This window comes from Ornithodoros turicata, chromosome 4 (assembly GCF_037126465.1).
Source record: "Ornithodoros turicata isolate Travis chromosome 4, ASM3712646v1, whole genome shotgun sequence".
NCBI classification, from domain to species: domain Eukaryota; kingdom Metazoa; phylum Arthropoda; class Arachnida; order Ixodida; family Argasidae; genus Ornithodoros; species Ornithodoros turicata.
Window position 1 is genome coordinate 64,937,735 of NC_088204.1, and position 26,871 is coordinate 64,964,605.

A 26,871-nucleotide genomic window follows, 5' to 3' on the forward strand; every position below is an offset into this window, starting at 1 on the left:
AAGTTTCCCAGCGAAGACTGTAATATAAATGGAGAAAACGGGCACCACGGATACCGAAACGCATCTGACATCGCAGACCCAGTGAGGCAGCACACGAGAAGTCGCATGCTTACAGCTCCCAGTAGAAACGGATGCAACTCTGAAGTCTGTGACGTCTGCGCTTTGTTCGGGAGTGCGTCTGAGGACTCGTATCTCGCTAAATATCGCATGTAGAAGAGTAATTTTTTTTTCTTCCTGTGTATTCTGGTGTGTAATACAATGTGTCCATGATGTAATGAACCACATCCATGAAAGTGTCTCAACCCCTTAAAGTGACCAAGTGAATGTGTGTCGTAGTTAATGCATTGACACTCGGCCACTGCGCAGCTGTGTGGTGCGTATTTTTAGGAGCTTCGTTTCACAGATCTTTTGCCATTTTCTGTTCTCGCTGATGATAAACGTGTAAAGGTGAGCAAGATAACCAGAAACAGTGCACATACTCAGACAAAACATGGTGGGACCCGCAGCCATCGAAAGGTTTGAAATGGAAACCTGGAATTTTTTCATTTTCCTTACTTATTGTAGTGGGGTGTAAATTAAAATATGTTAGGAAAATGTCATTTGACCAGGGTTTCCCTTTCTATGCCCTGCAAAGATTACTTCCTGTACCTCGCCAAATGACATACAGTAAACTCTCGTTAGAACGAAATTGCTTTTTGCGAAGGCTCGTTTACTTTGTAGTCCCACCCCGAACCCGACCGAAACACGTGCATTTCGAGCCGGGGTTACTCGAAGTGTGCTGCAGCCCAGCTCTGCATAGTGTGGAGGGTGAGTCGGCAGAAGCACGTACGTGCAGTGGATACAGTCACAAAATAAGCTTATTACAGTGACCTATGCTTCCAGCTCTTTCCCTTCCACAAGGCAAAGAGAGTGAGAGGAAGAGAGCGAGATGCCGGTCGCGCACGCTTTACGGTCCTTTAGATGAGCTTCAAAACACCTGAAGCCAAACTTCTCGAGTAGTTGGAAAATGCCTGAGCTGAAAGCCTGTCCGTCCACGGACCCGCATTGACTGCAAAAGACGACAGCTTTGGCAGCTCTCAAAAGGCTTTGCAGCTCAACAAGCCAGAGTTCAAGTGCAGCTAATGGGTGGCTTGAATTATTTAAGACGTCCTCCCAGGTGTACGGTTCCAGTCTAGACATTTCGGCAGCCCAGCTTTCTTTGCTTGAACGCACTTGTTTGAAGGCTCCCGCAGAGTTTCCGCTCACTTTCGTAACTACTGTTACTGGTGTTACTGTTTTTATGACACTCCAGCGTCTATCGTATTTTTTATATTTTCTTTTCCAGTCCTCGTTGGCTTCGTTAAAATGGAGGTCGACTGTATACCTGCTAAACTGGTTTAACATGAATACAGTGAAGGACTGAGAAACTTGTTTAAAACGTGTGGCAGCGTAGGTTTGGGTGTTTCCGAGCACTATGGCAATGTTCAAACTCAGGAAGGCAACTTGGGTGCTGAAGGAGGGACTTTTTTATATTCTCGTTACATATAAGGGGCAGTGATGCTCGTAAAATGACCACAAATGCCAGAAACTTTTCAGAAGCGTCTTTACTTCGAAGATTGCTATCTGAGCTATCTATTCCGAAAGTATTTTGCAAAAATTCAGACCAAATATGTTAAGCAAACAGTATAATTGTCATCTAATTGACTGTATCGAGTCCCAGACTTCCCCTTTTGAGTGCAGATTTGTCGGTTTGCGTTCTCTCGCCAAACGTTCCTGCTATTACCTGTCTCTCTGCCTGTACTAGAGTAACCCCAAAGTGTTTTGGCACCGTTACGTTTGTGAATGAATTCTCTAGGGAGTGAAGTCATTTCTGTTGTTGAGAATTTACACTGTTATGTGTTGCGCTTCAGAAGAAGACATAACTAATGTATACTATGAAGACTATACTGTAACTACAGGTTACCAATTTTGAACCTTCGAAGTTTTGTGTACCTGCCACTAAAGAAATGTACAGTAGAACCTCTTTATAGTAACTCCTCTTGTAGTAAAACTCTGCTTATAGTAAACGAGAACTGCGGTCCCGATAGAATCCCATACATTCAATGGCACACCTGATATAATAAAACTCCTGATCTAGTAAAATTTCATCATGGTCCCAGAGAGTTTACTACAAGGGGTTTCTACTGTATATGTAAAAGAAGGAAGTAGCCTCAATCCCCTGCTTTAACCTTACAGCTACTTGGAAATCCCATTTTTCAGAATGTTCTGATTATTATTACTCTTCAGATTTCATCTGTATTTTTTTTATTTCAATTTTTTTCCTAGGGAGATATTTCATATCTGATTTGATACCAGCATGTCAAAATGCTGTAAAGTTTCATTAAGATATCATCAGAAGTAAAGGTATTGGTTCTAAGATCCGCATCCTCCCTTAACGACTAAAATAATTTTTGTCAAATGTAAGTATCACCCAAACAAAATTATATTTACAACGTTTCGGATATACGGTTAAATATACGGAAAAAACCGGAGCACCCACAGTGTCGTTCTCAGCTCGAACGTGACCATAGTGATTTGAGCTTTTGTTCATAATACGGGATATTTTACGGCCAAAAATCCTGTTTTTTTTTTTTTTAGATTTCATTTTTGCTTGTGTGTTAGAACTGATGTGTTTCCTTGTTTTATGTTGTACGAGGGTGGTTCCATAAGTTTCCGGCCTGAGGTAGAAAATGCGATTTAAGGACGCGTGGCGCCATCTGTTGGAGGGCCGGAGCACCACCCTCAACCCTCTCCAAGCTTTTGTCGGTTGGAGAGCGGCATTTCAAACAGCCAGGGTGCACTCTTTAGTTAAAATGGAAAAAATCGAGTACCGTGCTGTGATAAAATTCTTGACAAAAGAGGGACTTTCACCTAAAGAAATTCAAGCGCGACTGGACAACGTGTATAGGGAAGCCTCTCCGTCGTACGCAACGGTAAAAGACTAGGCTAAGCAGTTTTGACTGGGGCGTGAGGCCATTGAAGATGATTCACGCGATGGTCGTCCAGTGGAAGTGGTGACACAAGAAAACTTGTCTCTTGTTGAGGAGGAAGTGCTGAGCGACAGGCATCTGAAGGTGAAGGAAATCTCAGAAAGGCTGGGGCTTTCCAAAACAACCGTTTTCCGCATCATCGACGAGGGCCTTCACATGAAAAAGGTCAGTGCGAGATGGGTGCCACGACTTCTCTCGTCAGTTCAAAAGCAACAGCGCGTCGTCTGTGCCAAAGAGTTTTGGAGCTCTGTCAAGAGAACAAAGAAGAAATATTGAAGTCAATTGTCACAGGGGATGAGACTATGGTGCTCTACTATGATCCCCTTTCGGAAAAGGAGCTGATGGAAGGGCGCAAACCAGGAGAAGCACCCCCAAGAAAAGCCAAGGTCACACAATTCACGAAGAATATCATGGCAACAATATTTTGGAATTGTCACGGGATCCTCCTCATCGACTTCAAAGAGAGGAACACCACAGTAAATGCGACTTATTATGCTTCACTCCTGCACCGACTGCGAGACGCCGTCAAGGAAAAGAGGCGCGGCAGGTTGAATCGAGGTGTCTGGTTGCTCCAGGACAATGCCCCTGTCCACACGGCTTCTGTTGCCAAGGCTGCACTGAAGGAGTGCGGCTTCGAAGAAATCTACCACCCACCCTACAGTCCAGACTTGGCACCGAGTGACTACTTCCTGTTCTGAAACTTGGAGAGGGATCTCAGAGGACGGAGATTTCAAAACGATAGTGAGGTGCAAGAGGCAGTTTTCCAACGTTTTGTGGACAAAACTTCGTACTATTTTTTCAAGGGTATAAGAATGCTGGTTGAAAGGTGTCAAAAGCGCATCGAAGCTAAGGGTGACTATGTCGAAAAGTGATATACTTGTTTCGTCTCTATGACTATTAAAAGTTGGCCGGGCCGGAAACTTATTGAACCACCCTCGTAACTGTATGTGTTATTCGATCAGTCCTTAAAGGGACCATGAAAGGATATTTGACAAGCCTACGATCATTTTTAATTTGTTCCTCTGTACTAAAGCATTCACCCAGTGAAATATGAAGTTGAAAATCGTTCAAATAGCAAAAATATTCGATATTGACCAATGCCGTGAACGGCGGCTGCTACGACCTGCCTGTGAGGCAAACTGGCCATGACATCATGCACAGGGGATGTTGCCGATTCGTGGGCAGTCTTTTGCGAGCAAATTGCAAAATTTGCAAGCAAGCTCGCAAACTTCTCCATGAAATATGTTTTAATTTGAGCTGCAGCTAAGATCGTATCTAATTGTTGACACAGAAGCCCTCCGGAAGCGTAATGTATTAGCCGTTGATTGTCAGCACGGTTACCGGAGCACGTTTTCGTCCCTGAACTTCATCCTTCGTCAGAAAATGTCTCTGTCGATGGCCGTTTATGAGCTGCTGCATACGGCACAATTCCTAGGCGCTGTGTGCGTTGCATAACCTCTTCCTCCATCACTGACAGTTTGCGTTTCGCCAGATTTCTACTGATTTGGACGGCACACATACGATGTCGTCGTCGTCGTCCAAACCGAAGCCATGCACCCACGTTTTCCCTTGGGGGGTGTGTGCTCCAGGTCTTCCACAATTGGCTGTGAGGACTGGACGTTGATGACGTTAGCCTGCCTCTAAGGGATGTATCCGGCGGTCACAGCCGGCTATTTTTGCGCGGTACACTGGACCCCCGGTGCACTGAATTAAAAGTCTATGTGTGCGTGATAGCGAGGGATCATGAGAACAGTTTCTAACAGAGTACTCGGAATTCCCGAAAATCATTTCAACTTCCCTTTAACCTATGCCGACAATGAGTTGCAAGTTCGGGTTGTGGGAAAACCCAGTGGCGTGGAGTTTTAAAATGTGCGCCATATACAGGGTGTCCCAGAAAACGTGTCATTGAATTATAATAAAAAAACTACGCCACCTAGAATCATGCGATCAACGGCATTTGTTCTTACTGGGTTTTTGCCACCCCCTGATGTGAATGTCATGCAACGTAAGTTTAATTATGTAAGTTTTTGCGAACTGAAATCGGAAATTTACCAAGTAAAGATAACTTTTTTTACCCCATCAATGTGAAGAGCGTGTCTAATTTACTCAAATTAATGATAATTGACAGGCATATTCGGGGGCTATCCCATCAGAAAAAATAGCCGAACATCATGCTCTACGGAGGTAGCGTGCGACAAATTTTTCAGCGCAATCCTTGTCAGTCTGATGAAAGGAGGTGGGAAACCCAGCCCGCACCTGCAACGTAGAAACAGAGATAACACAGGTATGGCTTATCGCGTCTGACTTTCGCTGGGATCGCACTTTTCCTCTCCCAATTTCAGGAACTGTCACTTTTTCTACTATCACTCTGTGGGCTGGGTTTCGAACCTCCTTTCGTCGGACTGAGAGCGATAGCGCCCAAAAAGTCATCACGCGTTATGGTTCGGTGCTACGAAAAGCATGATGTTCGGCTATTTTTTCCAATGGGATAGCTCGTGAATATCACTGTCAATTATCATGAGCTTGAGTGAATTCGGCACGCTCTTCATATTGGTGGGGTAAAAAAGTGACCTTTACTTGGCAAATTTCCGAGTTCAGATCGCAAATATTTACATAATTAAACTTACAATACATGACATTCACATCAGGAGTTCGCAAAAATCTAGCAAGAACAAATGCCGTTGACCGCATGATTCTAGGTGGCGTAGTTTTTTATTATAATTCATTGACACGTTTTCTGGGACATCCTGTATGAACAGAATGCACATACATTGACATATTATGCAAGAAAACACAGGCCTTGTTTGCTGCCCTTCATCAATATCCATTTGGTGTAGTCACTGGCGATAGCAGTGAAAGAAATGGCATTTTGGAGAGAAATTATATTTATCTCTTTTGAGAATCTAGTGTATCGTGTTTCTATTATTAACCTGAAACTTCCCTTAACAGCATTATATGCACCGCTGACTTTGAGGTAGAAGCAGTCTGAAAGAGCAGCCATTTTGGTTGATGTTCATGCTTGTTCATGTTACAGGAGAAATAGAACGGTGTCTAAAGAAAGTCAGTGAGGGCGTGGAGCAGTTCGAAGACATTTGGCAAAAGGTGAGTTCCCCCGCTCTCAAAAAGGATTCTACTGTGTTACTTCTGCTACTTGTGGAGCGTGCTCTAAAATAAGAAGTATGTTTATATAGGAGTATATTTATAGAACTACGTTTATATATAGTTTCCTTATGTGTTTTTAAATTTAAGAGAAAACCTTTTTTTTTTTTTTCAGCGCAGTGGGATGTCTGGTATATCAAAAACACGATATCCACTTTGTTTTGGCATGCAAGAGCCATATGACTTTGTTGCACATTTCTGACTGATGTACTGTAAGAGTAGTAATTTTCAGAAACTCTGACGAGTGTCACTTTTCCACAAATTTAGAATCTTCCTAGATATTGTTAAGGGACATGGAAAACTACTGAAAAATTGTAAGTTCCAACTAATTGGTTTCACTAAGTGGAACTCACCTAACAAGTACAATATATTGTGACACAATCTTAGTACATTTAACACATATTTATACTTCTGGATGTCGATTCCACAGTTATTCAAACATCATTTCATCATACCGTCAGGGTCACACCTCGGCAATGTCTAGTCGTCAGACCAAAAAAAAATTTTCCCAGTGGAACGATAGATGTCGTTACCTCGACATCAGCGCAAAAGGAACGGGATTCATCCGTTGAGTCGTTTGTGATTTATGAGTAAACGAAGCCACAATGTATGCTTTCCCTCTCCATCTCTCTCTCAAGAAGTGCGACCTCGGATTGGTCTTTTCAAATGATCTCCCACGATAATTAGACAAATTGTTTGAGGAGACCAATGAGGGCCCGCTCCGCACTGTCAGCCTTCTTGAGGAGGAGAGGATGAGGAGAAGTGTAAATTGCGATTCCTTTCGCTCATCGCTCGCGAACGGCGTGATGGTAAAGGCAAATTTCATTCCGCAAGAATGTTTTGCGCTTACGTGCCCCTTTAATAATGTGGGAATCGGTAGGTGGAACATCTAGGGAACATTTTGCGATGCATTTCTTTGTAGTTGTACCATGAAACATACATGGGTCAGAACTGTGGAGGTCTGACCCTCCGCCAGGATATCGTGAATTGTCGGCGCTCATAAGATACCTCATAGAATCCAACCCTTCCTTGGTGAACCCGAACAAACATTATCGAGTTGGGATTGTGTGTGCGTAACGGCAAAATGACATCCGAATGAGCGTGGAATTGATGTCCAGTAGTGTAAATGTTGGTAAAGCATGCTAAACGTGTATACTAAAATAGTGCTACAATAAATTGCCTTAGTCGAGCTCATTTGTTGCAAATTACAATTTTTCTATACTTTCCTGTCATCATCAAAAATATTTTGCGATTCGCAGAATAATGACTATTTCAAAAATTCACAAAAGTTAGGTGATCTCGAAAATTACTACTTTGACGGTACCTGTTTCTGACGTGCGAGAGCCATATCGCTTTGCTGCACGTTGCAAACTGTCGCACGTCGATAAATGTGAACAAAGAGCGTTACGTTGTTCAACGCATGTATGTGACACTGAGGACAGTCCCACTGGCATTGAGTGCTTAAGTTGCCGTCGTTCTTCTATTCCTCCCATGTTTTAGGTCTACAATGCCACAAACACCAATCAGAAGGAAAAGTATGAGGCTGATCTTAAAAAGGAGATTAAAAAGCTCCAGGTGAGAGGGAGCTTCCAACCGAGATCCACCTTTTTTTTTTCCATAGTTGCGGAGGCAGAGCCTTTCGATTTGAGTCTGCTCCAGGTTGCCATTCTGTGTGCGCTAAAGTTTGCCTTTGTTCCGCAGAGGTTACGAGACCAAATTAAAACATGGATGGCGTCCAGTGAGATCAAGGACAAGCGGATGCTCATGGACAACCGAAAGTTGATCGAGACGGTGCGTGTGACGTTTGTTGTTCAAGTACCGTATTTACTCACGTATAGGAGACACATGTTTGACCCAGTAACATAGTGTCATTGAGGGGTTGCGTTCAATACAGGTGGGGGATTTGGAACCCAAACGTCAAGGTTAGAGACCGCTAGCTCTCTAGATAAAATTGTGTAGACACAGGCAAGCTAGTGGACGAACTCCATAACGGCAATCCTGAGTGGGGCAAAAACACAGACACAATGTTTAATTTTCACTTTTAATTCAGTATAAATTAAACTTTTTGTCGGTTTGAGCTGCTATGTTGTGTTGTCTGTGTTTTTGCCACAGGTATGTGTCATTATGGAACCGGTAGCTCTCTGTGTTGGAAAATTAACGTATCCGCGAAGAGGGATTCACAAATACGTAGTATCCTGTCAATAAGCGAAGAAAAAAAAAAATGTTGCAGCATCGCCCCAAGGTTGCGTACCGAGTAGTCCCGCGCACTCTTCCCGCCTTTCGTAACTTTTCAGTGTGCAGAAAAAATGAGACTCAACTCTGACAATTTCTCTCTGGGAGTCCCTATCGCTAAATTTTCTTCCGCCGCATCAGTCGCGTCAGGCATTGTAATCGCGACTGATCGGGTTTAACTCGCGAAAATGTTGCAGATCGATTGAAATCCTTACGTAATTCTGTAACATGTGGAATATTTTGCAAAAAAAAAAAAAAAAACACATTTCTGAAGAAAACAGCAGGTTCCGCGAAACATGGCGTATCCCGTGGAATTTCGCGGCAAGCTAGGGCATCCACTCAAGGTACACTTAACTCCAGTTTTATTCCGAGATACCCGTGGCGATCTCCCTGGAATTGAACATCACGATTTTCCCCTCATCATCACGATTATCCAACACCAAATCATCTATCGTTCCATCAAGCGTGGACGAAATACTCCTCCATGTTTGTCACACTCGTTGTTCATCACCTTGACGCCAGGCGCTTGTTCTCATTGACTGCGCGATACGAGTGGTTGCGCGAGCGCAAAAAGTAGATTGTTGGTCATCCAGTCTCGCAGGAATTTTCTCACTCGAAGAGAGGGTAATCTTGTTTTAACGAAGGACAGATATCACTCTAGACCTTGCAGAAGGGCACAAATGTGAAGAAAAATGTTTCGGAAGTATTTCCCCACTGTTAATGAGGATAGACAGATTAGTATGCGGCATATGTGTTAAGCAAAAATTTATTCTCCTTCGAACATTTTGTCTGTTTGGTCCCCCCACAGCAAATGGAGAGGTTCAAGGTGGTAGAACGTGAGACAAAGACCAAAGCGTACTCCAAAGAGGGGCTGGGAGGAGCTCAGAAGGTGGACCCAGCTCAGAAGGAGAAGGAAGATATCACCAACTGGCTAGCAACATCTATCGCCAGCTTGAACATCCATGTTGACCAGTTTGAATGCGAAATTGAATCCCTCATGATTGGTGCAAAGAAGAAGAAAAATGACAGCCAAGTGAGTGCCTCTTACGTTTTTGCACTTCCCTGTAGATCCGTTTCTGTGGGTCAGGTGGTGCGAGTGAGCATCAACGTCAGCGCCCCAACATGTGCAACTAGCGGTAGTTTGGCAGACGACGACGGCACTTTCAAATACAGTTAAACCTCGGTATAACAAAGTTTGTAAATTAGGCGACTTACTTTGTTATATTGAAATATCATTAAAATGAAACACCGTGTATGCAGCGCAAGAGAAAACCAGCTGCGTGCAGCATTTATCGAGAAATAATTTATTTGCGGCAAAAGTAGTGTGTGACCTCCTTCTGTGCCATATTGGCTACCAGCATTGGCGTTACATGACGTTCAAGTTCCCAAAGTGTTTTCATTGTGTCGTGCTGCTTGTGTGATCGAACATCTCGCCTTAGCATGTCAAGAGCATCCAGCATATCGCATACACTGGGGATGGGGACGTTGCACGATTCCTAATTACCATTCGCTAACGTCCCTACCTTGCGAGTTGCTGAGTACATCCTGCACGATAGAGTCATCAGTAGCTTCTTCCGTCGGAATAACGCAAGAGTCCACAAACAAGAAGTCCTCAAGAGTGACAGCGTCGGGGACAATGTCCGGGGTGCCTCGAAACTGCCGCCAAGCTTCCAAAGGTTTGCGACCGCTTCCAGTGATCGCAACCAGCGAAGCTACGACTTCCAGGGTCTTTGCCTTGTCTTCAAGGGTGATGATTTTCGGTTTCCTGGCCGTGGCCACAGCACAGCCACTATAAACAACCACCAAGCGAAGCATCTCAAGCAGCAGAGTGAAAGCAGTACGGTGCGGACAGTATGGAGCACGTGAACCGAAAGGAAAAACACAACGCACATGGTCGCTTGCCTGACGCACACTGCGCAAGCGGGAGGCGCAAACGAGAGGGGATGGCACGCCCACAGCCAATAGGGTTCTGCGCCGACGCCAAGTATCTTGTCGGCGTTCCACCAGATGGCAGCGCGGCGACTGCAGACTCGTTGCCGGCGGCGTTATGTCGCCACGAAATCAAAATCGCGAAAAAAAACACCCTTTGTGCATGTTTTTTTTTTTTTTTTTTTTTTGTTAATTCACAGTGACAATACGCTCTGTACTTCGCTGAGGCCTTCATTAAATTGAAATTGCGAGGGACGGGACTTCGTTGTACTGAGGTATGAAATACACGGGGTTCTATGGGAGCAAATTTACCGAAACCATAACACTTCGCGAAATCGTTAGATTTCGTTAAGCTGAAGTTCGTTACATCAACGTTTAACTGTATCACGTCGTTTGCGTTTTGCAAGATGCGCCGCTTTTTCTGTGGATTTCCTGCAGGTGTTGTGGCTTTCCCTGGCGCCATACCACTTCAAACAGCGTGCAGAACCCGCTGGTGAAACTACCTACTGTTGGAACCGTAGCTGTGCCCAAAACAGTGCTGTGCAAACTTTGCTGAAACAGCCCTATAGGGTGGGAAGGTGGATTGTGGAGAGAGAAGACTGATGATGGACAATGTTGCGCACAAATTTTGTTATCCCTGTTAGTGTTGCCAGCCTTGACTTGAATTGTTGTTACGCTTTCGGAAGGACAAGCTGTGATATGACCTAGGCCACTAAATCTGGGACAGAGGTTTGCTAGGCCTAGGCGAACGGGCCTAGAGTCTTCTCCTTATCGCTGCCGTGCCAACAGTGTCTGAGCGTCTGCGAAAGTGGTGCTGAAACATTGAAAAGGAATGCGCAGAGACCAATACGCAATTGGCAAAACAATTAGTACACAGTACACACAATTATTTGGGTTATATATATTTGGGTTTGTCAAACAACTGATGCAGACATTAAAATTGAAGAAAAAAAAGTTGTGGTGGGCTATTTGATTTCTTTCATTAGCTTTGAGACCATTCCGGATAACCCTCTGTAGAAAATCGCTCGATAAGTTTGTTACTCTGAGCTCTGTCTGTGTGTGGGAAGCCTTCACTATGAGGAAATTTCTCACAATTTAGCCTAAGGCTCAGTGATTTGAGAGTCTCCGGAAAGGAAAACACTAGTCTTAGCTACGTTTGTTTTGCTCCAGTCAAGCTGACTGACTACCGTTTCTTGCAGGACCGAGTGGACGAACTGAAGACCCTCCTGGAGAGGCATCGATACCACATCCTCCAACTGGAGACGTTGATGCGTGCCCTCGACAACGGCACTGTAGAAGTGTACAAGATCAAGAAGATCAAGGACGACATTGAGTACTACATCGAGTCCTGTCAGGAACCTGACTTTGAGGAGAACGAGTTCATCTACGACGACCTCGACCTGCGGGAGATGACGGACTATTTGGCCAAGGGACCTGCAGCTGCACCTGCCACTGAACTCGGTACAGCCAGTTTCCTTACTCGGAGGGGGAAATTCCTTTTCAGGATGCGGGGTCATTTTTGCACGGGGGCTTCGTACCTTTGAAGTGCTACACGAAATAGGAATTGCTCAGTAATACCCATTGTCTGTGAGTTGACATGTTGTGAATTAGCGTGGGACGGTCGAATCTGGATGCCCATTTATTTATTTATTTATTTATTTATTGGTATTTTTATGGTGCCCATGAACAGCAGCAGCATCTATGAAACCGATCCCGCTACCTGGTATGTTCGGCATCGGCCGATAATCTATTTGGCAAACTTTTTTGTTCGAAAAGTGCTTAGATAATAAATGAACAAGTTTTAAAGATCAGCGCTGCTTCCGCAGCTGCAGAGGCCCAAGCGACGTGACGTCACTCCCTAAGCGGAGGAGTCGGAGGAGGAAAGGCGCTGTCCAGACGCCCACACGGCTGTAGCATTCCTCTTCTCATTGGTTCTTAGGGAGTGACGGTTTTCTCTTCTTTCGGGATACTACCAACATCTGTCGTCTGATACGCCACTCTTTCCCGCGGGATTTTCGATGCCATGGTCAGTGGTCCACGACGAATAAGATGGCACTATAGTAGTTTTGAAATCAACTGCAACTGATGCGACCGTCCCTTTCAAGGTGCACTAAGCAGCTTGCTGAATATTTTCCAGTTATCTCGCACAATAAAAGAAGAGTGAAGCCCACAATATTCAAATACAGTGGAATCTCGATGGTAAGAATCTCTCGGGAGGTAATGGAAAACGTTTGTACGATGAGAAATGAAGTAGATGAGTAACCCAAAGAGCAAAATACATACTTGCTACGTATTTTCTCTCTGCTCTCGATCTGAGAAGTTAGCTAGAGATTTTCAATGCTGCCTTCAATCCCACAAAATCAGCCCGTAGAGACTTTTAAAGCACAAAAGGTAATACGCGTGTAGTTTGCTCTGCGACGAATGACAGGTGCCGCATTGTTTCCGGTGCAAGCACGGGGGATGTGCACGTCGCCTCGGCTGTTCGTGTCATCTATCACGGTCCGCACATTGCTTCTTTGATCACTGTCTTCATTGTCGTTGTTTGACAGTCGCAGCTTCAACCGTCCTACGTCAGGAAGGCGAAAGATGATCGGTTGCCGCGGGCACATCTGATTGGACTTGCGTAGCGTTGCTGGCGCGGTATGTCGTCGGGAGTGCCGTATGATTAGACCCTGTAGTTTTAGGGTTAAACACGATTTCTACCCGCAAAACTGCACCTAAGCTAGGCACCTCACGGCAATGACATACTAATTTTTCACAAAATACACAGTTGATCTCAACGTCTGATACTCTGGATAGGCTGTACAACGAACGTTTGTTCAGCAATAGAGCCTGATTTATCCCCAAATTCAGTCTGATGGTAATTTTTCCGCCCGAATTTGCACGAATTTTCGACATCAAGTGATTGACCTGAATTTTACCCCCCGAATTAGGAAAAAAATAAAACCCGAAAACTTCAGGGTCTACGTATGATTTCCAGTGCAAGCACGGGAGATAAGCAGCGCATCTCACCTGTTTCTATCATCCACCACTGCCTGGAAAAGTGTTTTTACTATCCTGAAATGTAACCTATGACTGGGGTCCTAGGTTTTCAGGAAATATTTTTTTTGCAAAATTCAGGTTTTAAAAGTCGAGTGGAAAACAGGAGCACCCAATTTGAGTGAATTCGGGTGTCAAATTTCTGGAAAAATGCGATACGGGTAAAAATGTGGCTTATTAGGCTCGTTATAGATATCACAAAATGTAAAAAGAAAACAGCCACAAAAATGAGGAGCGCGCAAAGGGTACACGGTAATTCAAGCCTACAAACACCAGTTTAATCTAAACACTTGTCTACAAGAAGCATCGCACCCATCTTAAGAGTGTCAGAGCTCATCTGTTACCTTCAAGGCCTCTGCGCATAGCCTAGCCATAGCTTGCTCAAGGACTTGATGATTCACTGACAATTATGTTTACCTTAGCTCCCGATACCTTTCTTTTCAGAACTATCGTTTGCTTCTCAAACACCTCTTTGAGTTGCTTGGCACTGGGCGTCGTTTCGGCCGCAGGGCAATACGTCTGGAAACTCGAGTACCCAGTCCAAAGCAGTCTCCGTTAACATGAAACGATGATGGATGATGAAGGATGAGCTCGCTAGTAAATGTATTGAGCGAATGTGCTAACAGGTGCAACAGATGCGAAACGGCCCGAAGCCACATGCACGTCCGTGTGACACTTTATCCTTTTGGCTGCGGTATCTCCCCTTGCCGTCGGTGGTCCATCCCACTCTCTCACTACTGCAAACGTGTGTCATGGTTCCAGGTCGTGCGACAAAAAGTCCCCCCCCCCCCAAATTCTGGTTTACTAGATGAGCGATTCGGGGGGTAAGTTCGAGGAAGAATCAGGTAAAACACAAAAACCTTAGACCCTACCCATTACACATAACGTGCTCTGGTCGGGACTTTGACAAAAATAGGTGTCATCTATGATCATATCGTCGGAATTCTACTGTATACAATTTCCATAGCTCAGGTAAGCACGTTTACTGAGACACATTGCTATTCAAAAAGCATAATCGCCGCAACTGTCTCCTCCTTTCTCTGTGTCACAGGGCTGTGTTCATCGTGAACCTCCCTGGCACTGGGACTGAGTGACCTTTTGCACTTCTCACAAACATGTTTTTTTGCGAGCGTCGTGTTGAAAAAATGATGTGTTTCTCATACAAGGACCCGGGTCGTGGCCCTTACAGACCCTTGTTTCTTAGGTACAACGGGGCAGCCCAACGCGTTACAAAACTCGACGGCAGTGGTAAACTCAACAGACCACTCTACGGTGTCGTCCGGCACCGTGGACGGAGGAGTAGCCGGTGAAGAGGAGGGCTCGACGGAACCCTCGACCAACTCCAGTTCCCCAGCGCCCTCCCCAGGACTTGTCAATCATTCCAGGCCCAATGCAGCGGACGTGTGGAGCTCGCAGAAACCGCTCAACTGCAGCGGGCCCTGTGAAGGCCGGGAAGGCTGTGAACCCTGTCCGAGCGAGGGGGCTCTAACGGTGAGCGAAACTGCATGCTGCCTTCATCTTACACTGGGTTTTCCTCACGTTTCTTTTCTTTTTTTTCTGAAATTTAACACCTACATGCTGTAATTTTTTTTTCTGTGCATAACGCGTGTGTTATACAGCAAAATTTGACTTGGTTGTGGAAGTGTTGTTCGTTTTCCTTACCTATCTTACGAATAGACCACCCGCCGTGCCAGGTCACACCAATACACCACATGATTGGGAAGGGGTGGGTCGTTGGTAAAAGAAGTGCACATTGGTGCTGCCGTCGTGTAACTTTGTCGTTTTCGCGTTTCGTAACGTGAGGTCAGGGTAATACAGTGAAACCTCGTTAAACCTCGTTACCTGGCGGGGATGCGAAAGAACTACGTACTAAGCGGTAGTACGGCTTAACCGAAAACTCGAAATACAAATCCACGTACCTGCCTAATGGAAGAAAAATAGAACATGTTCCAGAAAATGAAGATAGATATTGCCGTTCATTCACTTTGCAACAAGTTAGTTCGTTATTTTCGCTTGATGCGGAGCGGCCTTGCAGCAATGATCGCGGCTTCAAATCCACCAACATTACTGGTTAGCTGTTCAGGAAGTCCTCGTTTTCTGGCAAACTGCTCCATGGTGTGGATGATGTCCAGTTTCTTCTTGATGTATGCGGTCAGGATGCTGTCCCACAAGCCAACGCAAGTGAGAAAGAAGTGAGAAACGAAACTACGAGAGGGGGAGGAGGTTCGAGGTCTACTTGCCCTCTCCACTCTGCAAGATGATGACCTCTCCTCCTTGCAGGAGTGACGTATCGGCCTCGTCCCCTCTCTGGAGGAGCCGCGTGCATCCATATCTTCGTTCTTGGCAGGGAAGGAGCTAGTTGTTTTGTTCTGCGCGGTCTGTTTTAACCGATATTGTGGCTGCGAGCAGCTACAGCTTAGGCGGGTAGCAAATACATTAGTTTTAATGGGAGTAGCGACGGGGATTCAGCGCAACTACTGCTTAAGCAGAATTGCGGCTTAAATATTAAGTGGGTACATATTAACGATGTTTCACTGTATCTGCCTTGCACATAAAGCTTTCCTACGTACTTTCTTCGCGCAATGGCATCCATCATCAGAAACTGACATTGAAACGATGCATGTGATCGGCAGCTGCCAACGCACGCGGCTTTGTTTTGCCAACGACGTGTCACGACATCTGGCGGACATCTCGTCATATACAAGCTTTGATGTAGATTACTTGCAAACAGCCAGTCGTCTGTTGAAAGGGGCAGTAGGATGCTGAGAAGCTGTTTCATTACTACAAAGGGACAGTACCCGATGCAGGGGAGACTTTGTGTTTACTGTCTGGCTCCTTGTCTCGGGTACTGTCCTTTGTCGGGTACCTTAAGAGCCGTGACACCCTGCTGGGTGAAATTTTGCGTGTTGCACCTACGTGTAACCTAGTCTAACACAACTCTAACCTCAAAGTCAGTCGACAGCTGGGGATCGTCCCATTAAAGTGGCACTACTCCGTGTAAGCCCGGCCCCCTTTTTGGAACTGCAAAGCAGATAGCCTGAGCCCTCGGTGCTCAATCGTCACAATTTCCGTCACAATTGCTCTCGTAGTTTTCTAGAAAATTCAAGTTGAAAATTACGGGCTACACTGCGTCAAAGTTGCTACCAACTGCACATTGCACATCAACTACCGCTGCAAAGCTACATTGCATGCGCACAGCCAACGCCACTTAGATACAGAAAGCCTGCTTTCTCATCGAAGTGACATAACTAAGATTCAGCCAATCGGGATCATATTTTCAACAACTGTAGCCAATCATGAACGTGCTTTCAGCAGTCGTAGCCATGGAGACGAACCACCGTCGTCTGCAAGTAGTGATTGAACGTCCACGGGTTCTGAATGGGACAGTTTTCAAACAAAGTGCAAAACAGTCCCATATCTTACTCAAGACAGTCTTTCTGGAAAGCCTGTTGCACTTTTTGTCTACAGATTAAGGCGTACAGGTTCTAAGTTAGGTGCAATCATTTAAGAGTTCTTGAGTTCGCGAAAAGGCAAATCGCAGTAGCAGACGAACTCTGACTTTGTATGTCCACGTAGCGGAGGAGGGAGAGGAGGCAATAAGCAGGCCTTCCGTATCTAGGTGGCGTTGGCACAGCACTGTGTCTAAAACAAACTAAGCCGGCTACATCTGAGCTACATAGTCATCGTGAGTGGCAAACCAGCAGGGAACATAGATCGCTGTTGCTTGATAAAGTGGGGATTATATTTCCCACCAGATGTCAGCCCGAATAACAGCGGTTTTACTTGAAAATTAGAAGTATTTAGCGTTTCCTGTCACGTGTATAGCTTTTTGTGCTGGGTTTACGAGAAACAAGCCGACAAAGTAACCTGTCGGTCCGCTGATTTACGGTAACCTTTGATGGGTTCCGGAGCAGATTGTCCCTTCAATGCCTCATAGGGATTTTGCAGTCACTGAGTTGTTGTGGGTGATGCGAAACATCAGAACAGTTGTTGAACTAAACTTGACGTATAACGTTGTAGCTTGGACTTTGGTGTTGGAAGTCGAGATTGGGAATAATTAGCCACAAAGATGGTGTAGCTGGAGTGCCTTTCAGTGAGTCCCCCCCTCCCCTTTTAAAAGCCGTTGAAATTTATTTGTTGCTCTTCTTTTTCTTTTTTACAATTTCAGTGTATTAATTCACGAAACATAGTACGTGAAGGTTTTACAAGCAATAGTCTCGGCAAAAGGGATGGACTAGAGTTTCATATCCTCGTGTCACTTCAGGATTTCTTCTCTGTTGTGTTCTTGCTGTTCTTTTGTTTTCTCCTTTTGCCTGACCTGCTGTTGCTTACTGTAGTATACCCTGAGAGCTTCCTTAGGCAGAAATGGGAATCATGCATGACCAGTGTCCCCCTTGTGTGTAAACCTTGAAATATAATTGGAATCTTGGAATGCCACAATTGTTAAGATTTCAGAGTACCTGTGTTCTACTTTAAGGAGCATTTATCTCTGTAATGTGCAGTGACTATGTGTAGTAGCTACAGCTACGGCATCAGAACAATCCCCTCTCCACTCTCCTCCCATCCCCTCCAGGAGTACCACCACTGGCCACAGGCACATGGGCTGCCACACATTTACACATATACACTCTCCCAGTGTGATGTGAATGTTATAGGTAAACGTGTTTGGGCTGTGGATGATCTGCTTTTGCATTTTAGATGGATACCTGGCAGTGGCAAGTATCGATGACCCAAGATACCGATGTGAGAATTTCCTCTTGGCCTTCCCATAAACGTGCTTGGCACACTTTCTGTGGCCCCAGAGATACATTTGTACGGGATGCGAAAATTGTGGTGCACTACTCGAAAAGTGGCCACAGATAATAACTAAGGCTATATAGCCCAGGGCAGACATCCCCTAGGGTTTTGCGATGTGCCATTTGAGTGTTCAAAATTCTGAAATTCTTAATTGTTTATGCGCATCTAAAATATTCTTATTGTGACATTCCCACTGGGAATTAAGAAAAAAGTGAAAATGAAAAATTCTCTTTGCTAGAGAGGTCCACGAGGTTTGGGCCACAGAATCTATTTTGATCACTTTTAGTTCAATTAATTAATATAATTTTTTAATTAAATTAATAAGCTAAACTTACTAATTAAGTTGATTACATTGATTTGATTAATCCTACACCAAGCCTTAATACCAAAAATGTTGCATTCCTTAAGTATCACCGCCGCATAAACCATCGGGAAGACTTAAATTCTGCGTCAGATAAAATATAGCTCTAAAGGGCAGAAAGACTTGGTTGTGGACCAAGTGGTGCAACAGAACACAGTTAAGACATTTCATTTTTTTCATTTTTTTTCTTTTTCTTCTTTGTTGCATCTGCAGAAGGCGAACCAACCTACGAAGATGCAGGTGGTGTCTCATGTACCTAACATGACCAATGCAACGCAGAACAGCAAGCCTTCCATTCTCCAACCCGGTTCTAGGAACAACAGGTACGTTCGGGTCACGTGACACCGCTGGTCACCATCTCGGACACGTCATTTATTCTTGCCAGCAGCACGTCATCCCACGGCGGCACCGCCAACAACGGCTCGTTGACAGTCAATTCGCACCAAAACCATACCGTGGCGTCTCCGCCCTCGACGCCGTACGCCGTGGCAGCGGCAGGAGTCAATAAAGGTGGGCGGCCACTGTTTGGAAGTGCACTCTTTGTTCATGCCCCTGTTTTGGGGCACAAACAGTGTCATGTTTTGAAGGACAAGTGCGTGTTGCAGTAAGAAAAAGACAAAGACGTTGAGGAACCCTGGCGGTTTCTTTTTGTGACGCTTTTTATGTTTTTGTTTTCCGTCGACTATTGAAATATTAGTTTTGTCATTATGTACATCTAGGGTTGCCACCTTCCGTAGTGAAAAATACCGGCTGAGGGAGAGGAGGTGGAATAGAGGGAAAGGAGGAAAGGCTTGTGGGAAAGGGAAGTGGGTGAGGGGTGGAAGAGTACACACAGAACACAAGAGAGATAGAGCTCAAGACAATACGAGGAGACGTGTTCCTGTGTGTAATAATAATAATAATAATAATAATAATAATAATAACGAGTAACTAAGGAAACACCTGGTGACTGCGTGGAGTTGGGTCTGTGCTCCAGGTTTATTCAAGCTGTAGTGGAATGTTGAAGGGAAAATCTCACAAAAGCCCCTATGAAAGGTCTTGAGCCACAAATACAGGCAAAAGGCTGCCAGTGTCACCTTCCTACCGGCAACCGGCAGAGCGAGCAAATAACCGGCCGTGCCGGTATAATACCGGCCTGGTGGCAACCCTATGTACGTCATGCTCACTTTAAATCAAACAGCAAGATGCGAAATTTTGTGAGGGTTTGATGTACTCAGCAATGTTTGTCAACAGCTTTTCCTTCATTGCAGCACATATAGGGATGGAGTAAAATGTAGGGCCTTGTGTTTTAGGGATTCGCATCATCATCACTTGGGGTAAAACCCAAAAGCTAACCTGGCAAAGTTCCAATTCCATCGCTCATACCTGTAGATAGGTTTTAACTACCACACTCTCTCTCACATCATCTTTCCCATAATCGTCTCCGACACACTCAGCATAGTTTTGGCGCTCTATGGCCTTTGTTGCCTTTGTGCCATTAAACACATAATCAATCAATCAAAGTTCCAATTGAGCCACCAATATTGGTCCTGGAGAGTACTAATCTCTGCACATTCAGCACGGCTCTTCCACATCCTGTCCTCATCAAAAATGCGAGAAGTGCTCTTTTTTTTTATTTTCCATCCAAAATTAGGCGCTTTTCCACCAGATATCACCCGATTTCACCCTATTTTCCTCCTGAAATAAAACCTGATTTTTACACCCATATTTTCAAAAAAAACATAAAACCCGAAAACTCAAGACCCTAAGTAAATGCTGCTTTGGAAACTTTTCTTTTGTTGTATCGAGGTGCCATCTTAAATATCTTTCACACTAGTAGGAGTTTAAAATGCATTGCTCCCTGCCTCATTCTGACGGGGAGTGTCAGTTATTCCATAGCACCGTGTTCCGTTGTGACGTGGCTTGACCATAGTTGCTGTCATACAGCCTTACAACTCAAAGAAAAGGGGAGAGTACAGCGCTGAAAACGAAAAAAAAACCCAGCGCAAAGGGACAACAAAAGGGACAAAAAACTAAACAAACACAGCACTGTCGTGTATCGTTTTTAGAACGGATTTTAACTTTATGGCTGTGCTGGTTTTTCTTTGAGAGCATCAACAGTGTAGCGTGGAATCAGGCACATTTTGTTTCCCACAGCGCCGCTGCTGGCACACGGGGACTGTAACGCTGTGTCATCAGGTGTGAAGCAGAACTACTCGCAACAGCAGCAAGGAATGTCCTCCATGCACAATTCTGAAGGAGGACCCCTTGATGGGATTGTGAACAATGTACCCTCATCTCCACCTTTAGAACCTCACCATCCATACCACCATCAGGCCTCTTCACCGGTTCATGCCATGGTGAGAAAGAGTCTCTCAATTTTTACGGGCACCTACGAGCAGCTTCATCTTGAGCAGCGTTATTTTCGGGCGACCAGGCTTTCCAACCTGCCACTGTGCGTGATTTTTTTAGAACAGTGAGTGTGTGCAGTGACTTGCTTTGAAAAGCGTAGTAGCTAGTAGCACTAGTCCTTCAAATTCCTCGAATACCCTGGAATGTTCCACAATCCCCGAAACCCTTGATTTTGCGTTGTTTCCAAATTCACGTGCCGCTGTCGTGCAAATTGTGCTTGGTTTTCTACTGCGGTAAATTCGAAACTTTGCGGCATCAACTTGTAAATTCCGCGATTTTCCACGGCAAGGAGTCAGCGGCTGCTTGAAACAGGGGAAATGCTTTATTTTCTTCGATAATGTGGGAACAAAAAATATTCTGTCAAATTACAGATTCAAAGCCCTGTTGTGGCTCAGCATTATATGATATATTTAGAGCCTGAAGTTTTAGGGTTTAACCCGTTTCTTCCCCAAATTTGCACCCCGAATTGAAGGTTACCACTTTCGGGTGAAACCCGATTTTTACCCGGCAAATTGCCCTCACTGAAACATCTGTAGGAATGTATTCTAGTTTGGAGCAAACGCAATTACGTCACTGTTTGTACCAAACCAGTACAGTTTGTTTGAGTAGTAGAGCCCGATTTCTCCCAGAATTTAGCATACTTGGAGTTTTTCCACCCAAATTTGCACGAATTTGGAGCGCATGTCGATTTCCCCGATTTTTACCTCCTGAATTGGAAACAAAATATTTCCCTAAAACTTCAGGCTCTAGATATATTGTGTTCTCCTCTGACAGCGAATGCCGTCTGTCACCCACAATCATTTTATGCCTGCTGAAAGATCTTTCATTCCCTAATTCTGTTCCAAAGCCCAATTAATTATACGTTGGAGCAGTTGGGAGCGTGCGCAGCATGAGCTTTTATCTGACGCTCTTTTGTGTGAGCGTGCGTCGTCATAGTAACCCCCCACATCATGCCAATCGCGTCCTTTGACCCAATCTGAGTTCCACAAAATTCTATGCACAACGCTGCGAAATCTTGAGCAAAATACGAAATTCCGTATCAAACGAAATATTCCTCGATAGCAAGTAGCAAAAGTATTCCTCGATGAATTCCTGATTCCGCGAAATTTCGCGGAATCGACTAAAGCCTAGGGCCTTAACTATGACTTTGAAACTACAGTTAACCTCGTTAACCCAGTTAACTCAGTTAGCTCTCGCTGCAACAGATAGCAGCAGTGGATGCCGTAAGTAGAAGTGAATGCTCCATACCGTTGTATTCATTCGCCTTGCTTTCTATCCTGACATCTTTAACGTTCAGGAGTCCTGAATTACGTTTGTGTATGGATCCCTACTGCACCGCCCTGCACAGTGGTACCTGTAATCTATAAATATTGTAGTGGAATATTGAAGTCCAGGCCATAAACTGTGTCTTATATTCCGTGTTAAAATGACGGCTAAGCCTTAAAAGTTGACCCTTGAATTTTTGTGCCAAGATTGAGTGGGAACCATAGAAAGCGGTTTTATACAGCAAACAGCAAACCTGGAATTTGACTTGGATTGGCTAAAAAATTTTGCATACCGTATTTTCCCGAATATAAGTCGACCCGAGTATAGGTCGACCCCCCAATTTGCGATGTCCAAAAAAGAAAAAAAGTTCAAAACAGTAAAAGTGGACAAGTCAAAAAGCGTTTATTCATTCCTCATCAGAAGATGAACTCGACTCTTCCGTTGTGCTTTCGGGCTCTTCTTCGCTGGTGAAACAAACATCGTCGTCCAACGAGAGTCCGCACTTCCTGAACGATCGCGCAACAAGGTCACGGAGAATGGCAGCCCACGCGGCCCACGCCGATGACACCCAGCTGCTTACCTCCGCGCGAAGTACCTAAAGTGCGTTCGGCAACACAGTTGTTGTGCTCTTCTGCGTAGACTATGACTTGTCGCTTAAATGCGGCAGTAAAGGCCCGCCTCGACCCTCCCATGCTTGGTGCGTTCTTCAGCTCGTTCCAAACCCGCTAACGCACGCTACGTCGTTGGTTGCGTTTGGAAGTGGGAGTTCACGTGCGCGCTCTTCCCTGCACTCTCTCTCGCCTCACCCTCTCCTCCTCCGCGCCCAGACACGTGGCGTGCGGTCGCTGACCCGAGTATAGGTCGACCCCCCACTTTTGGCGCGCTATTTCGGGAAAAAGGGGTCGACCTATATTCGGGCAAATACGGTAATTAAGTTGCATTCAGCATCCTTTACGAGTACCTGTGCATTTCTTCAGATAAGCTTTTCTTCATTAACCCTGTAGGAACATTTTATGAGGGGAGCAAAACGTACGAATTAGGTGAGAACACCGTTTGAATTAAGTAGCTTCAAAGTCACGAAATATCTGCGTTTGAATTATTGAGGGTCTGCTGTATTTTTTATGTATAGGGCCCCCGTGGGCCCTAAGCTGGAAACGGCAGTAGGCAATTGTGGAATGCTTTATCAAATGAATTACGCCGAGTTGCGCCGTTTACCCCGCTATTTCTTTTGGTCATCTCATCTTCCTGCAATCTTCGGATAATTAATTACAACTTTGTGACCCCACTGATGTGGGACTAGCCAAAGTCTGGTGCGTTTGACTTCTCTCTTCTGCCTAGAAATTGTGCGTGGTGCCGTCAACGGAGATCATTCTCGTGAAATTGCAACCCTCGTTTCCTCACATGCAGCACAACAGCAACACGACGTCTGGTCAGAGCCTGATGCAATGCGGCTCCCAATCGCAAGTAAAGTTGTCCAATAGCACGGCCAACATGAACGACGTGGGAGGCAACGCGCCCTCCACCTTGTACAGCATGGCAGCCCAGGCAGCCAACACGGGGGCACCGGGACGACCGTGCTCTCCCTCCCTCGTCATGAATGGGCCCTTGCCTGACAAAGGAAGGGGAGAGGTAACCCACGCTACCCTTTCACAAACCAAACTTCATCGGGCCACTTACAAGCTGGGCCCTCTCTCACGATTGTATGATTGCAGAAGGGCAGCTTTGTACGGCACTGGACGCATTTTGTACCGTTCACGAAACAAGCTTCGGTGTATTTGTTCCTCAGAGTGACAAACTAGCAGCGAATGGTACTGTGCTGACTTGTAAACATGTGACTGGGTTACCTAGGTACATGTCTCTAAGCCCTTACGGTCACATTCGCTTCTAGGGTGTCACCCTGAGGAAGGAATGCGCCGAAGCGTGTTTCGTGAACTTTTGCCCAGCACCCGCATCCGACATGTTTCCGTCGCTGCTACTGATGCTCGCGTGTGTTCTGATTTGTTCCTTTCATGATTTGCGATAGATGTCGGAGTCGATGTCCTCCCTCAAGTCCATTGCCCAGCAGGCGGTGCTCAACGCTGGCTTGGAGAGTCATCTTCAACCGTCTCCACCTCCGACGCAGTCGCACACTCCATGTGATAGAGGTAATGGGCTCACTATGTGCGTCTCTCTATGTGTCTCTTATGCATCGCGTTTATTGTGATTCCATATTTTGCTGGGATACTTCAAAACCCGACACCCAGCAGGATCAGCGTGCTTAAGCATGTTGCACTCTTCTCGTTTCAGGCTTATTTGATAGCTTATCCTCGCACGGCATGCCTAAAGCCCCAAGTGCTCCCACGGGGATGATGGCACAGTCGGGTCAGTCAGGGGGAGCTGGTGCTCCGACGCCACCAGCAACGGCGGAGGCGCACATACCCCCGTTACTAGGGGTAGCGCCCCTGGGCTCTGCACCCCTGTCGAAGGAGTGCTACTACCACCTGCACATGCTCGAATCTGCCTCCATGCACATGCCTCATCCTTCAGACTCCGAACGACTTCGGTGCGTGCCCCTTCTCTCATCTCGGATGTCTTATCGTTTCCATCTTTTGATGGAGATCATGAATGCTTTTGAATGTCTGGTCTTTCAGGCCGTACACCCCTCGAAGTCCGTGCATAGTTCCGAGTTTCTACCCGCAGAGCTTGCCTCACTGTGACACGATGGACTTCTTTCAAAAGCTCCCCACCGAGGCGCTCTTTTTTGTATTTTATTACATGGAGGTAAGTTGGCTTGGCTTCCTGCAAAGAAGTCGTGCAATCGGGCAGGCGATGCAGTATTTCTCTTTGTTCCAACGAGACACGCTTATGGCGAATTTGGGTGGTCACTTCGTGGCAACTTTTTTTGCCAGACCTCGCATGTTTGTTTGGCGCTTTCCGAATGCCAGGTATGTGCCAGCTAGCACTTTTTTTTCGCCTGGCCTAGAGACAACCATGCAGTGGGTTGCCCAATTATATCCGGTGTGGTCACATCTGCACTGCGAGAGTGGAAGGGGCCAACATTGGCCTACACGTTGAAACTCACGTGGGCTAGCAGACGATGAGACCCGAAGACAAACGATCGCGTTGTCCCTAACGTGATCCAAGTGGCTAAAACCATTAGATTCTTGGCACTCATGTTCGAATGGCAACGGTCATGTGATCCAGTGTGGGTGCTGACCCAGCAATTTCCAATCAATTTCCGAACGCTAGGCCGTGTTGTTGTGAAATGACAACCTAAATTTGCCATTAGTCAGAGCATATAGGCTTTAGGCAAGAGGCAGTAGAAGCGTCTTTACTTCTCCATTTGCCGCAAAACAAAAGCAAAAAAAAAAAGTAGGCAGGCAGACAGTGCAGGGATGCACCTGCCACATAGAATGTCTTGGAGCCTTGTGTTTTTTGGGTTACATCCGGTAAAGCCCATTTTTACCTCCGATTTGCATCATCGTCACTTAGTCAAACCTGGAAGAAAAACCTTGAAAACAAACTTAACAAAGTGCCAATTCAGTCACCAATGCAGGAGCCGGAGAACACTGTACATTCTGCACAGCCGATCAGCCTCTTCTGTTAATCTGAAATGTGAAAAGCACTGATTTTTTTTTTTTTTTGCTTTCCACTTGATGCCGCCTGATTTTATGCTGTTTTACGGCTCCTGAAATAAAACTGACATATTAAAAGCAATAAAAGGGCACACAATAGTACGGACGACACAAACTCCAGCGCTCACTGTCAGCGTACGACTTTACTTTGCGAGACACGTTTCATTTTAAAGCAACCCATTTCTGACCGACCAATTAATACCAACTTGTCGCGAGACAACTGAGATCATCAGTGAAGCCACAGCTTTTGCCCACCTGAGGGTTCTTTAACGTGCGAGGAAAGCTCGCCACATGGCACCCTGTATTTGACGTCCCTCGCTGAAGACGGCGTGTCTGAGCAACTTGTACCCTGCCACCGAGTTGCTGGCGTGCTCGGCTGGGTTCGGACCCGCGATTTTGGGATCGGAAGGCGAACACGCTAGCCGACCGACCAGTCGTTGTCACGAGCATGAACTACTCCTTCACCTCTCTTAGGAACCTCCATATTTTATCAGAATAAAAAGTCTATGGTGCACTCACGATACCCTTCCGTTCGGATACCGACATTTGCGCGCGAACTAGGCTAGTTGGTTTGACATATCAGGTAAGCAGTGCAAACAGGATAACAGGACGAGCACTCTTGTTGTTGAGGAAACATACTTTCTTTGCAAATGTTGCAAAATTTCAAATTTGTCTCCTTTTTTTTGTACTGTTTTCTCAGTTTAGATTGTGCTTGATTCCTGCTTCGAGTGTTGAGTTATGGCTGCGGCAGTGGCACAAAATGCCATGATTTTTTTTACGTCTCGCACTCGTACATGTTGCAGTTGCCTCGAGGTCGAGGTTGCAATAAATTGCAGCAAGCATTACGTGTACCTGTATGGTTTGTCATCTGATACTGTTAGCACGTGCCTCCAACTACAGTCGCTGACTGACTTTTTGGACATGCTCGATTATTCGGACACCCTGCACAAGGCGGTCACACACCATGTAGAATTAATCTGCAACAGCACCCAAACTTTCGGATGCCATACATCCTGTTGCTCACTTCTTTAGAACTTGGTTCGCCTCAAGCATGTGCCCGGCCAGCAACCACCGC

General features: G+C 45.5%; 1 protein-coding gene across 6 annotated transcripts in view; it reads left to right on the plus strand.

Annotated features, from left to right (window-relative positions):
* LOC135391691 (CCR4-NOT transcription complex subunit 3-like) overlaps nucleotides 1-26,871 on the plus strand; it is a 37,116-nt gene that overhangs the window by 4,050 nt on the left and 6,195 nt on the right. For 2 of the 6 annotated variants that reach the window (XM_064622040.1, XM_064622038.1), the window contains exons 2-15: nucleotides 6,043-6,110; nucleotides 7,668-7,742; nucleotides 7,869-7,958; nucleotides 9,208-9,432; nucleotides 11,528-11,789; nucleotides 14,557-14,858; nucleotides 18,066-18,110; nucleotides 18,739-18,848; nucleotides 18,911-19,035; nucleotides 20,662-20,864; nucleotides 23,590-23,811; nucleotides 24,206-24,326; nucleotides 24,469-24,724; nucleotides 24,813-24,942. In XM_064622040.1, the coding sequence (XP_064478110.1) occupies nucleotides 6,043-6,110; nucleotides 7,668-7,742; nucleotides 7,869-7,958; nucleotides 9,208-9,432; nucleotides 11,528-11,789; nucleotides 14,557-14,858; nucleotides 18,066-18,110; nucleotides 18,739-18,848; nucleotides 18,911-19,035; nucleotides 20,662-20,864; nucleotides 23,590-23,811; nucleotides 24,206-24,326; nucleotides 24,469-24,724; nucleotides 24,813-24,942 (2,234 nt within the window). The remainder of the gene's footprint in view (nucleotides 1-6,042; nucleotides 6,111-7,667; nucleotides 7,743-7,868; nucleotides 7,959-9,207; nucleotides 9,433-11,527; nucleotides 11,790-14,556; nucleotides 14,859-18,065; nucleotides 18,111-18,738; nucleotides 18,849-18,910; nucleotides 19,036-20,661; nucleotides 20,865-23,589; nucleotides 23,812-24,205; nucleotides 24,327-24,468; nucleotides 24,725-24,812; nucleotides 24,943-26,871) is intronic. The other 4 variants (XM_064622043.1, XM_064622039.1, XM_064622041.1 and 1 more) reach the window with 3 other exon arrangements.